The 24,104-nt window shown below is 35.1% G+C and overlaps 1 protein-coding gene across 1 annotated transcript in view; it reads right to left on the minus strand.

The window, feature by feature from the left end:
- LOC135141807 (klarsicht protein) overlaps positions 1–24,104 on the minus strand; it is a 102,282-nt gene that overhangs the window by 38,320 nt on the left and 39,858 nt on the right. The window contains exon 7 of the mRNA XM_064073268.1: positions 2,555–2,755. Coding sequence (XP_063929338.1) covers positions 2,555–2,755 — 201 coding nt within the window. The remainder of the gene's footprint in view (positions 1–2,554; positions 2,756–24,104) is intronic.

Consider the following 24,104-nt stretch of genomic DNA (forward strand, 5'->3'; position numbering starts at 1 on the left):
TGAGTTTTTCATTCCTAATCAGACCGAAGGGCGGAGTTTAATTGCAAAATCCTCATTTCTTTACAAGAAATTATCATATGAAATAAGTTTTTACATCAATTTTTCTCTAAAAAATTCTACCCTTTTAAAAACATATTTCATATGGCGATTTCTTGTAGAGAAATGAAGATGTTGCAAACTAAACTTCTCCCTTCAGGTCACGATGAATAAAACATTCATTACAATTGGGAAGGGGTGGGTGGGCGGGGCTAATATTTTGTCCATGTTTTCTTAATACACGAAGTTTTCTTTTCCCAACAAGAAACTCACAACGTATTTAATTATCCTGTTGTTTAAAGAAAACTCTATATACTAAAAAAAACCACAAACAAAAATTAAGCCCCACCCACCCGCCCCGATCTCAATTGTGATGAGTTTTTCATTCCTAATCAGACCGAAGGGGGGACTTTAATTGCAAAATCCTCATTTCTCTACAAGAAATTATCATATGAAAAATGTTTTTACATCTATTTTTCTCTAAAAAATTCTACCCTTTCAAAAACATACTTCTTATGGCAATTTGTTGTAGAGAAATGAAGATGTTGCAAACTAAACTTCGCCCTTCAAGTCATGATGAATAAAACATTCATCACAATTGAGAAGGGGTGGGTGGGCGGGGCTGATATTTTTTCCTTGTTTTCTTAATATACGAAGTCTTCTTTTCCCAACAAGAAACTGACAACGTATTGTTGAAAGAAAACTCTGTATATATACACAAAAAAAAAAATAATTAAGTCCCACCCGCCCGCCCCGATCTCAACTGTGATGAGTTTTTCATTCATAATCAGACCGAAGCATTTAACTAACCATCCACATGATATTTCCAACATACGTACAAAATTTGACAATCAGTCCAGCAGTTTCGGAGATTACGTGTCTAATAAAAATGGATACAGACAGACTTTTTTTAAGAATGTGAAACCTTCTCGGGGGTCCCAATTTTTCTTTTTTAAAAATGTAAAACCTTCTCGGGGATCCAAATGTCTTTTTTAAAAATGTAAAAACCTTCTCGGGAGCCCCAAATGTATTTGTTTAAGAATGTGAAACTATCTCTTTCACAAATGTTAAAAATAACTTTTTAATCTTCAGAATTTTATAATTAAAAAAAAAAAGAAAAGAATTGGAATAACTTGGCAACGTCGCATCAGTGTTCAAAATGATTGTAAAACTTTAAAATATGTAGGATGTTTCATTAAAAAATATTTTAGTTGATGTTACTCAAAACGTTTTATCTCTAATGATAAGTATCATTATTAACGAAATATTAGGTACTTTAAGTACATCTGTATAAACCATAGTCAAAAAAATTCCTATATATAATATACCGGTATTTATCTGTACGAAAATGGTACAAAAATTTCGAATTTTTCAAACTGACAAATCGCAAGTTCAAAAAAAGCAATATCACGACTTGATTGTTTTGCTTGTTCGTTTTTCGTTATCATATATTTCCGTCCTTTTCCCTCTTGTGTTGAAAAGTAACCAGGGAGTAAGAGTTTGTATTTCGTGGTATATTTTCTGTTACAGCGCGTCCATGACATTTAGTTATTGATCTTGTATCCATTCGTACTTTTATCCTTTTCTTATTCCTTGTACTAATTGAGGATATTACGTTTCTCTTTAATGCTGCTCCCTTAAACGTTTGCATGTTCTTTGATATGCATTAGTTATCAACTACGGTTCCGTGCTTATGTGACCGGTATGAGACAGTTACTTTTACGATTAGTTATCGCAAACTATGCAGAAAACACTAAAAAGACGCATCACGTTTACAGTAAACGTCGAGTTTTAGTACTTATCATTTTCTATTCTTACAATATACAAAAGTGGTGGCTCCCAGATGCACGATTTAGTGTCCATCGTGGCCACAGTGACGCAAAATCGACCAATAATCAATTATTATATAACCAACCACGTAAACCTCTGTAACCGAAGGAGGTCACGTAGAACTCCAAAATGTACATAAAATAAAAACCGTTAAGAAACCCGAAACAAAAACCGTCGTCAGTAAATTCCCGCCGTATTAAATTTTAGTAAAATTTCGCGAAAAAACCCATATGGTTTAGAGACGGCAATGACAATGCTCGATATCGAAAACAACAAAAAGTTCGTTTGCACCATGAATAATCGGAAAAAATTGGAAAACGGTCACAGATCGAATCCTACACAACCTTGGCTGTTGCAACATATAAAAAAAGATAACACATTGCCAAACAATAGCGATCGAGAGTCGTTGCTCTCATAAAACTTGAGTCAAATGGTGATACAGTGGCTTATTGTCAGTTTAAGCTCAGTACGCATAAAAGCCGGTTATAAAAGCAAATTGATCGCGATAGACTTGCGAAACGCTCGACGAGCTTCTGTGTAAATGTCGCAATGAAAATAGTAAATCGAAGCGATTGCAGTTCCAGGACAAAACAAACGATCGATCATTGTGACTTTTTCGAATTTTGTTTGATAAAAGCGAGGTGGCTCGCTGCGCTCGCCACGATTACGTTATCTAGTTTCTACCTACCCTGCTATTTTCTTTCTTAGATAAGGATTCCAGGTAGCACTGCCATTCCAAAGATCTCAAGAAGAGGAGATGCCAACGCCTTTCGAGGCCATTCGCAATTCGCCGGACGTTGACAGTGTTGCAACTTGCATCGGGTCTCTTGCACAACTTTACCACTGAACTCACAATTTTACCGTGATTTTCAATATCCCGGTGCAGCACCTGTAACGAATAGCAAAAATAAACTTTCAATGGCGGCAAGGTCGACACTGACATAAATCCTCTCGAGAAATTAAACACTAAATATACCTTTTTGCGGATTTATTAAAATCGTGACCGGCACCGACGAGGTAATGGTTTGTTGTGAATAACGTACGACTTATTACTTTCTTCCACTTATTAGTAAATTATAACATTGCAGGCAACGATTGTGATTTAAATAATATATTAGAAACGTTTCTTGCTTGCCATCAATGTCTATTTTAATACAAGTTTAACTACCATCTTAGGCTCAACTACCGCGAGTTTCTCTGGATTAATTAGGAAGCGATTCTCTCTTCGAGATTACAAAATTTTTAAACGACTCAACCGGAAAACTTACGACTGAAGGACGCGTATTTATTATTAATATAGGTCGCGTTTAGCTATAAGGATTCGCGCCTCGATTTATAACCTGTAAATCTCGTAAATCAGCAAAACTCGATACCGCGCATGCTCCGAGTCCAAAAAACCGATTTTTCTTGCGCGTACAAACAATATTTTCTCAACTGGTCTTTTACAAACAATCAATTAGGTAACTGATCCATTTATATTTACGACGGAGAAAAATATTTCATCACCCCAAAAATACAAAGCCAGCCCCGATGTTACGTGAAAGAATAATAAAACATTGAATCGTTCAAAGGTTAATGCCCCGTCGTAATTACTTTTCAATCAATTTTTGTGGTATTTTAAAACCCAGCAATTACGATCATTCCAATCGAAACGCATAAAAACTAGTGAGAGGAATATTTAAGACCGATTTTTGAAATGCGACCATCACTGAAATTTACTTTTTCTTCGAATCATCGAACAATGCACTGTTGCACGTTCTTTCAATCAAACGTCATATCTGATACCGCTTCAGACAAGAAAAGATGTTTATGATAACGATTATAGATAGAACAGGAAATGTTTGTGGGACGCTGATAGCACTTTTCCACGAATTTCACGATTTGAAAGAAACGTATCGAACGCGATATTATTTCGAACAGATGTTCGCTGGGTACGAAATTATAGTGTGACAGATGTTACCACAATGTACGAATTTACGTTTTCAGAATAAAACTCGGTAGCAATCAAACGTAATTTTAAGAAACATGTTATTAGCATATGCTTGCAGACATCCTTTCGAATTCTGTTCTCATCATGACTAACCACTATTCGAAAACACACACACTTGGTGGATTAATACTCGAAGTTTAAACAAACGTTGATTATGCTAAAAGATGATAGTTCTATCTTTGTCGCACTTAATAGATGTTGTCATAACGGATTCATGAGAAGGTTACATATTTTCTCACGAACTTGCACTTTTACCTTGTTCGACAAAAGAAATACACAGATAAAAATTATAATTCAAATGTGAGATACTAATATATTTTTTGCGACCATAAAAGTGGGTTTCAAAAGTCAACCCGTGACAAAATACCTCCTTGTTCAGTGTTTGGCGACCGCCACAAACACATTAAAATTATTATTACATACATCAAAATAATAAAAAGTCAAAAATGTTTGCTTTACGGTACTACGTACTAGCTTTGCGAATATCGTATGATACTAACCATTTTGTCCCCGATTTTTCTAAAAATAGTGGATTTGTTCTATATTACTGTGATACTTTAATGCGGCTCTTAATCCCGCTAGTACTCATAAATGTCAAAAATCTCGCGCTGTAAAAAACAAATTAACACCAACATCGATCCCCCACCAAATAGTGTTTACCCAGCTCTGTTTTCTTTATAACGGCGTAAATTTTGACGATCTCTTATCGCCCGAACACAGAAAAGTCATTATTTGTTTTAGGCAAACAAGTCTACGACGTATCCGCTGGTTACGCCCCAAAAACGGTTTTACAATAAAAAATCTGGTTAATTTTGACCGGTTTTCTACAATAACAGCTCATCTAAATTCCGCCGTCGTCCAATACTCTTTCTTTTGAGAGAAGACTTATTTCGGTTTATGAAATCATTCTGTATTCAGGTGTTAGCACGTGAAGGACGTTCTATGACTCGAAATACGTCAGAAATGAAAAATACAAAGCTTCAGGCGCTTTCATTTTCATTAATTTATTAATTTCGTAAAAACGAGCAGTTTCCTCTAATTGATTTTCTTATCACTGGCTAAAAAGCAGTTTCTTCAGTAGAACTGGTTTGTGATTTTTTTGATCAGGTTTCAAGTCTTCAGGGTTTCGTGGAGGCAGCGATGACAAACTTTTTTTGAAAAGAATTTTGACTCCGTTATAAAAAATAAACAAAAAAAGGCCACACTTTTACCACTGAAAAAAAATTTGAAACCAAACGATGACGGCTCACGTCCATCAAGGTCGGAAGTTACCCATTAGAGCGCTAATTTATCACCAAATGTTGTATTAGTGATTACAGATTACAATCTCACCGTCTACATTTCCAATTAAATATAATCAGAAATTATTGCAGCCAATTAATGAAAGGAATGACAACCCAGCTATGATGGATGACGACGCGTTATCTTTCACTATCATGATAAATCACGATTTTATTCATTTATTTAAACAGGAGGGCACACCACGTCTTGCAAACGTCGGAAGTTGATGTTAGCAAGAAACACCCCCCTAACATCGGGGTTGTTTTGAGAAGTGATATGTTACGGTAGCTCGATATGGGGTGTCAAACAACGAAATAAAACGTATCAGGAAACCCACAAAATGTCGGAAATTTGAAAAGTCGATGGAAGCGAAATTATCCCGTCTATCGTTCTAATGCAAGTGTCGCGGCTCTGATACAGAGAAACGTTAAAATTAATTTTAGTGCAAATTATATAACCATAACATGCAATTATTGCCAAGGCTGTTCAATTTTGATTAATGGCGTGTTGTAATAGTCTTACTTGGCTGCCAAGTTGTTCTGTCATAATGACTCATTGATTCAAAATTAAATCTGAGGCGATTCGAGTAACCCTGTAGGTTTTTTGGGTGTAATTAAGAGACGCCTTAGCTTTTCCGTATGACCGTCTGATTCATTCAAAAACACCTGCATACAATTTTTTGGTTTTGGTCCACTAAACTACATATTTGGCACATTTTTGAAGTGATTAATTCGTGTTCGTTAAAAATGCTTCCTACGAAAGCAAAATTTGCATATCCCAGTTTGCTGTATTGTAAAACATTTTCTATTCCAGTTTATTTAGAAATTTTGTTACGTACTTTATAGTAAATGTCATAATTCTTTCAACAAACAGGCGAAGTTAAGCCTTGAGAGTACATTTTTTCGTGTCTCCTTAAAATTTACGCCCCCGCGGTGCAGGAGTTACAGTCATGCGTAGGAAAAAGCAGGTCCTCGGCTTCCATCTGTCATATGTTTTGTACATTTTAAATAGGATTTATTTGCCAAAATTTTGAGATTTTTTTGAGGATATTTTGATTAAAAATTTACCATATTTACGATAACTTTAAAACGTCTGCAAAATTAAGCCATAATACAATTCTAAATTTCTTCAAAACTCAACACGGATTCATCAACCACAAGTGCAGAAGTTAGATGGTTAGCGTTTTACCATCTACACGATATTCATAACACACGAATAAAATTTGACAACAATCGGCCCGGTGGTAAAAAAGTAATCAAAAACAGACAGACAGACACATTTAGAAAATACGACAGCCCGATACGTATTTTCTTGGCTTAAACTCGGGAAATAAAAATTCAAAAAATATGTCTCATACATATACATGTTGGTTTTTTGAAAAAAAAAAAAAAAAATCAAAATTGTGCAACAAAATTTTAAAATTGATTTACAAATTGCAAAATAGAACGAAAAAAAGCGCCTTATTATCATGCATGCTTAACTTCGATTGTTTATGTTTATACATCGAAAGAATGTCACGTAGAAATTTGTTTAATTTGAAAGCGTTGTCTCTTCAAAACAGAAGACTAAAATTATTAATTAAGCCACAATGGAACAAAATGTTTTGCATATGATTATTCTTATTCTTATTTAATTATAATTAAATAAAGGCATGGGTATTCTCAGATTTTCTAGAAAATGAGGTTCTTAATTTGATTAATAAAAAATTGTTTATTTCTGGTCTTCAAGTTTAAATTTTTCAATTTGGGTTTCTCAAGTTTTCAATTTTTAATTATTCCATGTGCAATTTTTCGTTTCAGTTTTTTATTTTCTTTATTTTTACAATTTTTCGATGTTCCGAATATAATTTTTTTCTTCAATTCCAATTTTAACAATTTTTCGGTTTCCATTTTTTCAAATTTTCTTTATCTTTCTTCAATTTTCCTATGTGCAACTCATTAAATTTTTAGATTTTGCAGTTTTTCGATTTAAAGTTTCAATTTTTAGATTTTTCAGAAAAAATTGTTGAAAGAAAACTAGGTATATAAAGGAAAAAAAAAACAAAGATTAAGCCCCACCCACCCGCCCCCGATCTCAATTGGAATGAGATTTTCATTCCTAATCAAACCGAAGGGCGGAGTTTAATTGTAACATCATTATTTCTCTAAAGATTTCATATGGTAATTTCTTGTAGAGAAATGAGGATTTTGCAACTAAACTCCGCCCTTTCGTTCACGACGAATAAAGCATTCATCACAATTGAGAAGGGGTGGGTGGGCGGGGCTTATATTTGGTCTGTTTTTTCTTATTATTTATTATTATCCTGTTGTTGAAAGAAAACTCTATATATATATATATGTATTAAAAAAAAAAATTTGCAAAATATTAATTTCTCTACAAGAAATTATCATATGAAAAATGTTTTTACATCAATATTTCTCTAAAAAATTCTACCCCTTTAAAAACATTTTCACATAGCAATTTATTGTACAGAAATCAGGATGTTGCAAACCACTTCGCCCTTCAGCTCATGATGAATAAAACATTCATCACAATTGAGAACGGGTGGGTGGGCGGGCCTTATATTTTGTCCATTTTTTCTTAATATACGAAGTCTTCTTTTCCCAACAAGAAACTGGCAACGTATTTAACTATCCTGTTGTTGAAAGAAAACTATATGTATATTAAAAAAATATAAATATATATGAAGCCCCACCCGCCCGCCCGATTTCAATTGTGACGAGCTTTTCATTCCTAATCAGACGGAAGGGCGGAATTTAACTGCAAAATCCTCATTTGTCTACACGAAATTATCATATGAAATATGTTTTTACATCAATATTTCTCTAAGAAATTCTACCCTTTTAAAAACACATTTCATATGGCAATTTCTTGTAGAGAAATCAGGATGTTGCAAACTAAACTTCGCCCTTTAGCTCACGATGAATAAAACATTCATCACAATTGAGAAGGGGTGGGTGGGCGGTGCTTATATTTTGTCCATTTTTTCTTAATATACGAAGTCTTCTTTTCAAAACAAGAACCTAACAAGATGTTTAACTTTCCTGTTGTTGAAAGAAAACTATATGTATATTAAAAAAAAAATTATCCCCACCCACCCGCCCCGACCTCAATTGTGATAAGTTTTTCACTCCTAATCAGACCGAAGGGCGGAGTGTAATTGCAGAATCCTCAGTTTTCGACAAGAAATTATCATATGAAAAATGTTTTTGTTTTTACATTAATATTTCTCTAAAAAATTCTACCCTTTTAAAAACATATTTCATATGGCAATTTACTGTACAGAAATGAGGATGTTGCAAACTAAACTTCGCCCTTCAGCTCATGATGAATAAAATATTCATCACAATTGAGAACGGGTGGGTGGGCGGGGCTTATATTTTCTCCATTTTTCTTAATATGCGAAGTCTTCTTTTCCCGACAAGAAACTGACAACATGTTTAACTATCTTGTTGAAAGAAAACTCTATATGTATATAAAAAAAAACAAGCATAACGTATACCGTGCATTGTTTTTGCCAAAAAACGTTAAGCGAAAAAATTGAAAGCGAATTCGTATACTACAAGTGTGTGGGAGTATTTTTGTATAACATTCAACTCATTTTAAAGTACGGTTCATTGAGATGACGTCATCAAATTTTTGGTGGGGATGATTAGCCAAATTTTGGCTTACATGATATTTCTAACAAACATACAAAATTTGACAATAATCGGTCCATTAGTTTCGGAGATTACGTGTCTAATAAAAATGGATACAGACAGACAGACAGACAGAAACGGGAGACTCGATTACTCCACTTCCTTAGCTTACCCTCGGGAAGTAAAAACACAATTTCTTCCAAAAATTATAAAATTAAGTTTGCAAATTTTATTTTTGATGATAACCTCTATAAAATAAAATAAAGAAAGTACGGGTTAAGAAGCGGCATAAATAACACCAGCGAAGGCGCAAATTGCAAGGGTCCAGGTCCAGGAGTCATAAAACGTCAAGAAAAGATGAAAGTAACCAGTCGCCCGATGGATCCTACTTTAGCTTACGCTCGGAAAGTAAAAATTAAAAAGTCCATTACATAGTTCTTCCAAAAAAAATGTGTATATTTTCTTGGACAACTGTACGTTAAAATAAACGTAGGAGTAAATTATTACTTCTAGTAAAGAGGCAGGTTTTTAATAAAATTTCGACATGACATCATCAATTTTGAGTGAGGCCAAATATATTAATTTTGACATCATATTAACATTAATAAAACACACTGCTAGAATTTCAGGAACATTAAGTGGTATTTAGGCCAGCGCTTTTTTGGATTCACTCAATATTGAACATATTGACGGTTTCAGAAACCAGATCGAAGCTTCGTGGTCGTCAAACGCTAAACTAGGCCGGATTTGTGCTACTGCATAATGAATTTAACAAAGGTGTCTCTAAAGGTCGTGTCGATAAAACATTAACTTGTATGTAGGAGTGTAATTAACTTTCAACGTTATGAAATAATCTTATCTCGGCATTCAGTCGGTTTATTTGCTATTAATGTTGTAATTTTCGTGAATGTAATACAGTGAGTGAATTGATGAGGATCTTTATCAAGAGGTTGTTCGAGCATTGACAAAAATTACGCTAGCAAAACATTAAATTTAGTGTGATTCTTTTAGAATCAAGTCAGAAATTTCAACTACTTTGTGATTCACACTATTCAAACACGCTAATGTTAATTACGTGTTTAAATTAAACTAGGGTTTGAAACTTGAATAACAGCCAACATATAACGTGTGATAGTAAACTTGTAAGCTACTACTTACAGTTCAAAGATAGTAAAGCAAGCCATTAATATTAACAACACCCAATTTTTGTTTACCACTTGTTTCGAGATCTAACGAACGATGTAAAAGAGATCTCGTGCCAGACAGAACCTCGTGGGTGTCCTTTATGCAGTCGCTAATAAATCCTTTGTCTTAAGACTTCAGCGTGATTTTAAGCATCCTTATTTGTATACGATTCTCGGAATTATCCTCAATAAGTGATGTTTAGCGCCTCGCGTTATTGTTAGGTAAATCGTTCCATCTTTAATGTTGGGCGTTTTTAGGTGTGTTTCGGTTGAATTAAACTTCCATTGTTGGAGATTGCTTTTAGATTTTAATATCTTGGCGGCAACGACACACCCTGTAAATTTAAGGGTTACGTTGATTTGATTGCCTTAATGCATTCGAGTATGTTCCCTTGATGAGATCGTGCCGATACTGCATCCAACCGACAATTACAAGTTTATAGCTATTGAAAGCAACTAGAAAGCTATAAATTTTGGAAAAAATCCACCAGCGTGGATATAGTTGATTGAGTTTAACATCAAGTTGAGTTTTTATTCGCTAGAACGATAGCTTTCAAATGTAACAAAGCGACTGTGTTTGCTTCGGAGAGTAAAATTAATAAAAGCCTTCTGGTTGTAGTTTTTGTTACGACACTTTATCTCAACTTTGAAACAATATTGGTGTAACTGTTCCAGCATTCACACCCAGATAAACATTGAGCTATTAAGTTAAAAGCTCTTATCTTGGTCCTTTTTTGTCTGTGTACGAACGAGACATAGATATCTTTATTAACACAGATATCATTAAAATCTACTTAATTCAGTATTAATTAAATTACGACGGATTAAGTTCAATAAATAATTAGATGCATGGTAGTAATGGAGAAATTATTCAAATTACATAGTCGTTTTTCCGATATGTTTTCGTGATTTTTATTTTCATAAATGACACACGATGTGCATTAAAATGCAAACGTTCGGTATTTTTCCAGATGGCCACTCACTCTTCATTCATTAATAACGACTGGAGTCGATGTGACTTAACTATTATGTTGACTCTAATCGCTTCATCTACAACCAAATTGATTTTAATTTCGACAAATCAAATTACTCGGAGAACCGACCGAAGAACAACAAAAAACTTAAAAGCCGTAAACTTACTGATTAATATTAACCCACTAAGAACTAAGACATGCCAGTTCGCTTTAAACCGTTAAAATTAACTAAATGAAGTCAGCGCGCAAGCATCACGTAATTAATTTTCCTTCGTTTTTGTATTTAATTACCCAAAAAAGTGATACACGCACGCGTAACACAAACGCTTTGATCACTTCATAACCTAACCTTTAATTTTTTCTCTTAATTATAGAGAGCTCTCGTCTATTGATAGTTCTCTTATGTTGTATGCGGAATCGCCACTTTATAACCTACCGAACATTACTAATTAAATTTCAAACGTGCTCATTCTATTACTAAAAGTAGTACGGACAACACCTTGGTACCGCCTTCCAAATAAAATACCACGAGTAACAGTTACGAGGAAGTTTCGATGATTGTCGTATTCAAAAAATGCGCTAAGTAGGAACCGAAAAGTCGCTCCTGCGCAGATGAGATCATAGTGAGAGGTTCGCGAAATTTTCGCATTTTTACCGTACTACGCAAACGAGAAGTAAATATTACACAACTGTAATAAAAAAGTCGTGACGGTGGTTATAGCAGATATCTGATATTTGGTAAATCGCTTTATAATCGGGAATTAACTACTCCGTACACCAGATTAACGCTAGCAGATAAATTATTAGGTTGAAAAATTCATCATCAATGAGAAGCGAGCAATCATGTCATTAGATCTCGCGGTAATAAAATTCCCGCTACTCGCGATCTAGCTATTTATTAGAAAATAAAAAAAATCGATGATGATAGAGAGCTGGAAAAATCTGGGTTCCCGGTTGAATTTGGGTGATGCAAATTAACAACACCTGTACCACCGACATGTTCAAGGCCGCATAACCGACAGTAACGAATAACAATACGGTCGTTGAATTATCACCTATCACAAAATCTAGCATAATTATTGAAATTACATCACGAAACCATAAAACAAGAACAATGGAGCTGTGAGAAATTTCAAACAAACGTCAAAAATATCACTTTGATTAATTTTACGAAAAATATCATTTCCTTTCGAGAGAGAAGCATTTCAATTTACCTTTATGGACACAGCGTTTCGATACGTAAATCTGATAAATGTGGCATTTTATTTCACGGTACGTTACGTATTCAAAGTGTGTCAAGAAATTAAATCAAGAATTTATTGGCTCTGTACTTTTTCTGTCGAATGTCAAGATACTAAGGAAAAACCTACGAAGAAATGCGATTGAATGGAGTGCGCTAAAAAATTAGATTGCGTGCTTGTTGAAAATCATGAATAGGCGAACAATGAAAATGTGAAATTTTATTTTCGTCTGTCAATCTTCAATAATGTGGTGATTTCTAAAACCGGCATAGAAATATCGCGGAAAAAATTGGAAACAAATTCTCGGAAAAAACACTAACGGTAAAATAAAAACGCACAAATTCCTACATACAAGTAATACTACAATTGATGTTTTTTGATATGGTCATTCAATGATCGAAACTACAGCTAAAATAGTTTTATAATTAAATCATTTTTAGAATGACGTCATAATTTTTTAGACAGGATGCAGCAATCACTGTGATTAAGGTTAGTAAGCAAATTAAGACAAATTATAGAATTGCCGTCAACATTTTTTTGTTAATTTTTAGTCCACTGTAAGAGTTGTGGTACAATTTGATGGCGTCACCTCACAAGTTTGCATAATAAACGCTACTTAAATTTTATAAAGTAACATACTTTTATATCTGTGGGTTATGCATCCACCTTGATTTTTTAGTATGGACATCCATTTAGGGACGGGAAGTAAAGTTGCGCAACATGTTACTATTAAAAAAAAAAGAGTTCAAATTTTCGAATTTGTTCATATTTTTGTTTGTCACATCTCTTTTTTGACTTAAGTAAGAATTTAACTGAAACAAAACAAAGCACGCCAAAGAAAAACCGGAGTTATTTCTGCAATTATAAAATAGTACCAATTCAATTGTTACATTCTAGTACTTTCTATTGACAGACAATCATTGCACTATTGTAATATCACACTATTCATTCTTTTTGTTCCCAGAGAGTCGAATTACGTAATTTAAAATGCATTAATTGCACAAGACGAGATAACTTTGCAAGACGCTAATTACAAGAATGTCTAAATTTGCGAGATTTAGATAAAAACAGTGCTAAAACGAATATCCCACACACGTCAAAATGCAATCGCAAGTGGAATGTTAGGCAATTAATAAACGTTATTTATTACTACCGCCAGATTTTCTAATTGCTTTATATAAAAACTGGCTTAATTTAGGTACTCGGACTTTTCTAGACGCAAAGATCCACGAATTAACCTTTGACGTTGTTAAGGAGTGTTAGAAAGTCAACAATTTGTATCTTTTCAAGGTATTAATTAAAGAGGATTGTTTAAGAATGCGTTAGGTAAATTATGAAGCTTCATATTTGAAAATTGCAAATTCCTATGATCACCTTTACAAACACAATGTGATAATTACTCACGTTCGTCGCTCATTATTTACTAAAATAATCGTTAATAGTTTAAACCCCAAGTTGTCAAATAAATCAACGTCGGTAGTGATTTATTACACCAATTTGTATAATACCGAAAATCGGCGATAATTCCATCCACGATTTTGTATAATACCGCCTTCCAGGAACGCCGACTTTCGAAAAAATCAAAATAATTTGATCCATCTGTCGTTTCGGCAATTGTTAAACGACGCAAAGCCTACGATCATGATCATCGCTTTTCTCTAATTTGTTCCACCTTCAATTACATTGTTTGGCCGAAATTAATACTACAGTTACCACATGTTTTCTGTCGGTTGAGGCCATCAAATTATTTCGGTAACAAAACCGCATAGAAGTAGTTGGAAAAAATTTCAGATTGTGACGATACAAAAGAATTAATTAGCTGCCATTTTTATAGCGAATCGCCGACACCTGCTTTTGTCTAGTACATTACGCATTGGTTAAGGGCCATTATTTAATTTTAGGCCAACAGCTCAACGCTTCTTTTAGAGCGGAATTAGAGCGGAACAAATTTAATCACACACATGAGACCTTAACCGAATTTCTCCACATGGACCCGGAAAAGTGCAGACGATTTCTTCAATGACAACCGCGCCGGATTGAGTTGTTACCGAAATTTATGTCTCGAACAGTTAGCCATAAAACACGCTTATTATTTACATGCTTAATTTTTTAAAAGCTCGAAGAAAAATGTTCAGTTCTCACAAGTACGTTGTTACGGTTGACAAGAGTACTGCCTACATTATGTTGATTTATATGACAGGAGAAACGTTCAACCGTTTTCCAGCGATTCTTCGCGGCGCTTTTCCCTTACAGTGGTTGTGTAAACTTCGGTACTAGTGGTCGAACGGGTCAGCGTACATACAATTTAGCTGATTCACACAGGATATTTAACAATAGGAGCAAATAATTAGTGAAAGCAGTTGAAGTTTACATGAAAATCGAGAATTCGCTTTATTGTTCCCGATCAGTACCATCACCACTTAATTAGGTACCTTACTTCACAATGAACAATCGTATTGTTACCAGTTGGTGCTCCGAAATCGTTCTTTTTTCGGCACAGCCGGCTTAAAACAAAACTTTTGGCCATCGGAACCGGTTTTGAAAACTGCACGTTGTGCTTCTTGGCCATCGTTAGATCGATGTGTGTATCGACGAAATTAGTGCGATTCAAATTTCGCCGAATTTATTTCTGAACAAACCAAGACTCCTCGAAGGTGGTACGTGCCGGTGAATCCATGTTTAGACAAGGCACGTAATTGATCGAAAACCGTTAGAAATGGAGAATTTTTGCTTTCGACAATTTCAAGGTACTCTTCGGGCTCCCGTTACCTGCTTCTTTTCGATTCGTACAAAAAGCTACTCTTTCAAAGGTAGTACCAAAAAGTGGAAGCGTCGAGTAACCTTATTTAAACTTCGACGAAACAAACACCTACTGATTTAATATTCATTACTAAATACGTTCTATGCGAGGACTTGTTGTCAGACACTAGTTAGTACACACGATACTACCTGTTTCCTGCACGTGTTTGCATCTTAATGAATGTATTACTTTCATACTCGATTCACTAATATCTTTATTGAGGTAAAATTATATGTTGATGAAGGCAACAATTGACCACAGATGGTTTTGTCTTTCTGCCTTTGAAAACTATTACTACCGTCAATGATGTAAGCGTACTTCAAATAAATCGTGTGTTATGTGGTGAAATTACTTCCGCGAAGCCACACTGCAACCAAGTACCACAATATTTATACCCGAATATCCGTGTTTAGGTTTTAAATCCAAAGTTAAATTGTCAAACACTGTCATAAAATTTCGATTTTTTCCCCAAAAACCTCGACGAGAGTAAGTTACTTCATAAAACCTAAAGCACATTTACTAACGTAAAATTGGAGAAGACGTCAGCAAATTGTTAACAGAGAAGATTAAACAAATTTTGGTTAACGTTTTACCATTTACACAACATTCATATCATACATCTAAAATTTGACAACATTCGGTCCAGTAGTTTCAAACATACAGTAGAAGGAAGTATTGTAATCGAGTCCGTCAGCCGACACTACTTTTACGTTTTCTCGACTTTTCATGACCCCTACAGGACAAAGAAATAGGTCTCCCGTTTCCGTCTGTCTGTCTGTCTGTTCGTCTGTCCATCTGTCCGTCTGTCTGCCGTCCCGGATTTTTATTAGACAGATAATCTCCGAAAGTACTTGAGCGAATGTTGTGAAATTTTGTATTTATATTAGGAATATCATGTAGATGGTAAAACGCTAACCAAAATTTGTCTAATCATCCCCACCACTGATGCGATGACGTCACTTCAGAATTGTACATAGTAAATGGGTTTTAAATTGTATAAAATAACATAGTCCTACACATGTAGTTTATGATTCCGAATCGAGTTTTTACCCGAAACGTCCAGATTTTTGAAGAAAAAATCAAAATTATAAAACAACATTTTGCAAATTTAATTTTGAATCTGCTAAACCGAATGCTTTAAAATCTTGGAAATGTTTTAAAGTTATCATAAGCATGGTAAATTTTTGGTCAAAATGTATTTGCCCATCCCCCCTAAAAAATTGATGACGTCACCCCAAAATTTTGTTGAACAAATCCTATCTAAAATGTACAAAATATGATGACTCTGTCCTTGTGATTTATCATTCCATTAATATTTTTTGGATTTGCGTATACAGGGTGACTCAAAAAAAAAATATATATCATTGGATTTCAGGAGCGAGTTTTGCCGAAACAACTTTCGACCAATTTTTTGTAATAAATTTAGTTGATGGTCTGTAACAATTAAAGCAATGCCAATGTCTTACAAAATTTCAGGAAAATCCGTTACGCAGATTCTAAATCAACACAGAACAATGGTTGATTGTGTCCGCGAAAAACATGTACTAAAATGTCACAGTGCGTTCTCTCTTTTATGCTCACGAATTTCGTTATACATTTCTAGGTTTCTATTTCGTAAAAAAAGATTTGAAATGCAAACAGGTCTATGAATCAGGCTACATATTATGTGACTAAAAGACAAAGTTTAAACAATAAAGATTGTAATAATAATAATAAAGCACAAATTATAAAATTGAAACGGCGTTTACTAAATAAAATTGTAAGGGATTATTAGACAAATTTTGTTACCGTTTTATCATCCACACGATATGTATTCCTATCACGCATATAAAATTTGAGAACAACCAGTCCAGTAGTTTCAGAAAGACGAAACGCCGCGAAATGTCGAAAACACAAATTAGTCATTCGTCAAACTGAATCCACCTCGCGCTCGAGTAAAAATTCCTGTAAACTTCCGGAAAACCAAATTCCATTTTACTTTCTTCACTTTTACTATCCGATCGCATATTTGATTCGGTGATTATATGCCGGAAATCCGAAATAGTAAACCGAGAACGTTGGTTCGATCACGGTGGAAACGAACCTGCCACGGTTTCTAAAACGAAAAAGAAAAACACGGAATCTTTAATCTAAACAAAAGCATTATCAATGATTTTGCGACAAAAGCTTGCGACAGAGTTGCATCTCAAAAACTAATAGGCACGATTAAAAGCGGTGTTCGTAAAGGTGTAATTACACAGGTCCCTCGTTTGGCAGACAGACCGGTATCGACATCCATAAATCTTGGAAAATTTGCATTTTCGTGGAGCGTAATTTCGTCGTAATGAGTGTTTTAAACATTACGACGTTGAGAGTAATCAAAAAACGTGAACAATAATTTAGCTACAATACTTAACTATGTACTTAACCTTGCCATAAACGATCACCTATATCTCAAGAACTCGTAATTCACCATCGTTCGAACGAATTTTTGCGACAAGGATACGTCAACAAAAATAACCCTAAATGGGTTAGCGGTTTCTGGATACGTCATGTCGCAGACACAACATTTACGACGTCTTAGCGAAATTACTATTATTTATTTTTTACTTTCTTACATCAACATGACAATACTTATCTGTTTATTAATTACTTAACACTTATCTCATTCGATCAAAAAACAAATAACTTTTGTGGCACTTCGTGGTTAATTAACACCTGCAACATGTTAATTGTATCTAATTTGAGAAAGTGGCAGTAAACTTGAATAATTTTCTTCCAGTCGTAATCAATATACGCTTTTAAATAATTTACAAAAAAACAAAATGTGCGAAACATAAAATCACAATAATTACTTAAAATTACAGGCCTGGTTCGACAAAAAATCTAGGTTACGTAAAACGAACCAAATATGTAGCGGACACAAATGGTGGACTGGAATAATCAATCATGTGAGAGGTAATAAATATACACCCACAGTGCGACGATATTTAAATTTTAAAATACAAGCTCTGTAGTTCTTTTCAAAATTGTCGAACTATATAGAGTGGTCTAATATTTGCGATGACTCTCACGAGATGTCATCGCAAATCTACTTTTACAATTTTAATTAAAGAAAGCAGCTAAAAAGTGTCTAAATTCGCTACGTGTTTAGCTTGCACGTAATTTAATGTTTTAGTTAAAAATTGCGCTAATTACTTCGAAAGTGGATCTCCTCTACATGCAAGTTTCTCAATTCCACCACATTTATAATCGTGGCGATAATTAAGGAAATATCGCGTAGTCTCCCATCAAATGAAGAAGGAAACAAATTAAGTGGAGTCTGAAGGAAACCCTAACGCCATAATTAGACTAGGAGTAAGTGCATGGGAAATGTACGATTTTCTAGTAAACAGTGTAGTTAAAAAGACAAAGGCTGGTTAATTACACCGAGTGACGTAATTACAGTTCGTGCTCCAAAAAACGTACCTCAGAGGCAAGAATACTTCTCTATATTAATTTGTGTACGAGTTGATTTACTCTAATATTCCAAATGGTGAATAGCGAGCGTGCTGTGGGCGCTTATCTATCATAATTACAGGGTGTTTTCATATAGTAATTATACTTTCGTGTTAGTTGCTTCACAATAATTTTTTCAAACCCCGAACATGTATTTATCTTCGGACTCGTTTAAACAAAGCAATTACGATCATAATTACCGGGAATTCTATAACGCGTTCCATTCTAGGGTTACGCGTAACCGATGCACACGTGTGTGCATAAGAGGGTTAGCCGGTTTTCTATGCATTTCGTGGACTCGTTCTTCATTTGTTGCTATCGGACGTTATATTTCCAGAATTTATTTTAAGATCAACCTGAATACTTTATATTTGCCATCTGACAACTAGAACTAGGCTAACTGAAATAGAATTGCGTCTGATGCACTCTATCGAATTTCCCATTAGTATGGCGAGCGTTCTGAAAAGTGCAACTTCAGTTATGTGCCTTATTTGTCGTAATGATCGACTCAATTATCGGACGTTTGGCCAAAGTATTTAGTCTTGTAGGAAATCATGGCAGTTGAACATAGTTAACGGTCTTACCGGATACAACGCAAGGCACTTTATTAAATACTGATTATAGTTCTAACCCTAGCCTATTAGGGTTATTACCATCATTTGTTTCTTGAAGACACTTCTTACAATTAGGGTTATTATCATCATTAAGTTAGCGATCGGATGAAAGCAGTGATGTCGTAACGTTCGATTTTTATCTAGATGCTTCAATATACATAAGCGATTTACTCGGGCTGTTTATGCCGCCCACTCGGATGGACATCGTGGGCGATTTTAAGTAAGAATTATTCCTCGCCTTAATAAATTACAAAAATAGAGACCAGGCTGATGCCCTTTACATGGTCACATCTCTTAATCTATTCCCCAGATAACGTCCGACTAACGTTCAATTCATCACAAACCCAGATAACGCCATTCGATTCCAACTCAAAAATACGAAACTATCACTAATTAAGTAATTTAGTGCACGAAAACTATTAACTTGCCGGTTGTGATCAAGCGACGACTCACGTTTCACTTACCTGAAACAAAAAACAGATCACATTAGAACACTGAATAAAATAGACGAAAATCGATCAATAGAAAGAAGATTCGATTTTTCTCTAGCACGTCGCGATTTGTATTAGCTGCGTGTGAATAAATAGGGTGTGACTTGTAACTTTTTAACTGGAGCTAGACGCCTAAGAATGTCGAAAGAGAGCTTTTACTCTTAAACGCTACGGCAAAAACGTGATGAAGAATAAATACTTGCGAAAAGAAACGAAACAATTAAATTAATTCCGTTACACAAGCCTAATAAAGCGTTTAGTAACAATCTACTTTTACTAATTCGCTATTTTGACAATTTTTATTAAGACAAGTAATGGGTTGGTTTAGTGGATTTTTACGATTGTATACGACACACACGTCGTTTTCGAAGGATAAGTGGTTTTTAAGCCACTACGGTTACTACGGTATTACAAAGTGCATTAGTTCTAATTGAGATGTTTGAGATATAGCCCGCATCTTGAACAACTCGATATATCATACAGGACATCCGTTTGAGTCAATGTTCCGTCTTCGAAAAATTAATATTACTTTTCGAAGCGGCAGATGCCACCGGAATGGTAATAACACTCATAACACAAACAGTATACATATATTCGCGGTGTAAAAAACACCCAAAATAAACACTAGAAATGTTTATGCTAGAGAAGATTGTGTGGGTAAAAATACAACCTAGGACTCTATAATCGTGGTGATGTCATCTCCTTGGGTTAATTACCCACGAATTCAACTTTGTGCGAATGATGTGAAATGACTATGATGCACGACAACTCTAATTGGTTCAACCTTGAAGCTATTTTGAATAAATAAATCGAGAAATATTTTATAGCACCTACACAACTTGACTTACCCGATGTTAAAAAATCGCCATGTAATATTTCATATTCTACAACTTTCACGCTGCTTTAATTAAAATAGATCTTACACAAGGGCATTCATTAAACCTCATTGTTAAATGAGTCACTAGTGCGGCAGAAGAAATGTGAAACGAATTAATAATGAGATCGTTGATGAACAAAACGAGAACAAGTGTTAACGAACAATTCACAAACACACATTTAGTCCAAAATATCGATGAAAGTCGGGTGTTATTTTCCAATTTTATTACCGCAGTGTGAGATAAGAAAAGTTATTACTAAATTAACAGAGAACAATGGTTGACCGCGACAATAAAATCGACCGTACACTAAAATTCATCATGCTATCTCTCTCGCACCCGCAGCCACCATTTACATTTCGTAAAAAACAACAAATTGTGTGAACATGAAACTCATAACTGGATTATTTGCTTGACAGCTGCACCAACGAAATAATTATAACTCCCCACGGGATTCACATATTATTACTCAGAAATTTTTCATTTTCTTACAAAGCACCAACTGTACATCTTTATTTAGCACACTCAACAAGGAAGACGGCGAGTTATTTATTAGCCTTTTCCTGCGAGAAAAGTTCAAATGAAAATGACGAAAAAACGCGACTCGGATCGCTCCATTAAGTTCGCCCCGAGAGGGCGTTAACGAAATAATAGAGAAATAAAAATAGCGAAACTATGATTAATTCGTGCATTAATAACAACCTTGTTCGGTGAGAAGAAATAATGATAGTTCCTGGAGGTAAATTGCTAAAGAATACGCTACTCTTCAATCATCAACTTGACTGTTTCTTCGGTTGAGTTTATGAAAGTCCGTTGCGTCTCCGCAAATTAATTACAAAACGAGATCGTTTTAGACCGTAATGGAGGTATTTTTTCGAAGAACGAGAAACAACGCGCGAGCTTGTCAAAACAAGAAAGAGGTAATAAAACAGAAAAATAAAAATCTGTTCCACGATGAGACTGCATTTTCTTCACGTTTTTACATCGTGAATGACAGAATATGATTTCTCCGCTCATGTATAATGGGTAACTTTTTCGATTCAGATCCCTTGTGATTCGAGAAAGCTTATTAGAAATCTCGGTCCTTTGTTATTCATTATTAGATCATTACATATCGCGTTACGAGGTATTTTTATAATAGACGAATGAGGGCGGCCCACACTGAGCATCTAAAAAAATCATCACAAAAAAAAAAACAAACGCTGATGTTAATAGTGTAATTGAACGGTGGCAGATGTTTGAGCCGCACTTTTAAGAAAACTATTAAAATTTGCTATGTTGATGTTAGGTACTTTCCCTAGGCTTGAAATTGAACAAAATAACATGTTCATTTCGAACAATTGCTTGTACTTTCACAAACAATTAACATTTTTATTGAAATATTCATAAATATGCCACTCTAGGTGGAATGATTGAAGAACAAACTCGGCTACCTCATCGCGAATCACAAAGCTATCACATCGCGATAATCTGAGACGTCGGAGACATACTTTACAAAATTCGAAAATCATATTTACTAAAAAACACTAGTGCTGTCTCTCTCGCACACGTATGAACGGTGCTTTCCGCGATTTATCTCTGCGATAAGAAAATAGAGACTGTGCCTACTTGATTTATATTAATACAGTCGCTACATCTCGACTATCTTGATAAAATATATACACAATGAGTAAGTATTTGTATACTGTGGCGATAAAACCACACACTAACGGGAAAATCCTAAACATGATGCGTTCTGACGGACAGGAAGTATGCGCACCCCCTAAGTATTACCATGTGGGCGAAATCAACCGGCGTTTAACCGCCACGCGAGATTCAAATATTCAATGACGGAAAACGTCAGCTCTTAAAGTAAACTAAAGTAGTTTGATCTATTTCTGACCGTATGTCTTTTTATTTTCGTTCTAAAAAATGTGAAAATGTCAAGAGCAAGACAGAGAAACGAGTTCCGACGTGCCGCATTGCTTTACATAACCTTAAAATAAGCCAAACTTGAAGAATACGAACGATGCATGCGATTAGGGTTTGTGTGCTGTTCGCGTCGAGTGATATTCATTTTTTTTTAACGTTAATTAGAGTAATTATAGGCGTTAATCACGCGAGTTTTAACATGTGTAAACAAACATATAGTACTGACTTAATATTTCTTGCTGTTGGATGTCGTAGGGTTCAGTGACGAAGCTCACAAGAGCACCATCTGCGGGTTCCAGCCATGGCTTGCTTATACGTACATCGCACCTGCACTGAGCACCTGAACAACGAGCACTACGAAACGCCACACACAAACACGCTCAGTCACCAACTGGTTGCATTGTGTTGTAAAGTACGAGCCGGAGTACGATACAGATGGTTTCCACAATAAGTTGCTAGCTGAATCCGATCCACGCCGACATTAACCGACTTATAAAACTAGACGGTATACGGTGGAGCGTTTTACAGAGTTTTAAAATGACATCACTAAAAGTTCTAAAATTAGCATTGGCTGTTCAACCCGATGGAGATTCCAGCCTCTCGGCAAGACCACACGATTCATAACAACGCTCGAAATTTACATAGGCAGTCATTTCTAATTCTGAATTAGATGAAAGTTCGTGAAAAGAACAAATTCGCCAATTTTAGAATACAACGCTGTTCGACTTAGTGAAAGTAAACATCATCGGAATCTCGTTTTTTGCATATTATTTTCCGACGTAAAATAGAAAAGAAAGTTCCTAAACTATAACACTGCAAAGTTTATTCGGTAATAAACAATTCTTATGGGTGTTTAAGTGTTACACACGTTCGAGTAGTAAATGGTATGCGCTCTTAACTTCAGACTTATTCATCCATGGCAGCTTATTCTTCGCAAATTTCATTTACGGAACACCTTTTCAACCCTTTCGAGATTTCGCCGTTTACACTTAAGTCGTTTGAAAAACACCCAGCGCATGCGCGCTCCTCGCTGTGACTTATTTCGCCGTCTGCGATGCGTAACAGTAACAATCGGCAAAAAGTGCGTTCGGTATTTCGCCAAAAAACGAAACGAACCATCCGTTTCTAATGAGAAGTTTGCGTGATCTCGGCGATTGTAAGTTCTCGATTAAAAAAAAATCAGCGCACCCTTTACCCTCGATCACCGAACTTTTCCTACACTTTTCCATTACTGAAACTTACAACACACTAATTTCAAGGGGACGACAAATGCACCCAGGTGTCGACGTTAAGTCGAAATTCGATAAGGGTCAACGCTGCCTATCAACCGGTTGCGTACTTTCCATATAGTTATTAAATGTGATTCTTGGGCAAAAACCGTTATGGCCTAAATTGGCGCATTGTATCGAGGGCATGTGGCGAGCACTTTATAAACAAAAATAATTAGCAAAAATTAGGAGGGAAAAAACGAGACCGGAAGCAGCTAACTGTCGGGAAAAAAACGAATTAACTGCGCCCTTGGTGTGTTTTTGACGAAAACAGCGATAAAATGCAGAAAGGGCATCGAACTCGGGGTTAATTTTGTGGGAGTGTACGGAATCACGATGTATTTTTATGTTATCGTGACAGTGGCAATAATTGATTTTTTTGGCGTATTGATTGCTTGAGTACTCGACTTGGAACAATTACGTTAATTGTAGGCTCAATTTGAGTTTTTGTTTAACGGTAATTTCTACTACAATTTGAATGGTTATGGTCGAAA

Source organism: Zophobas morio, unplaced genomic scaffold, assembly GCF_036711695.1.
Source record: "Zophobas morio isolate AGI-343-1 ecotype UQ-CSIRO unplaced genomic scaffold, CSIRO_AGI_Zmor_V1 ptg000044l, whole genome shotgun sequence".
In the NCBI taxonomy this organism is placed as follows: domain Eukaryota; kingdom Metazoa; phylum Arthropoda; class Insecta; order Coleoptera; family Tenebrionidae; genus Zophobas; species Zophobas morio.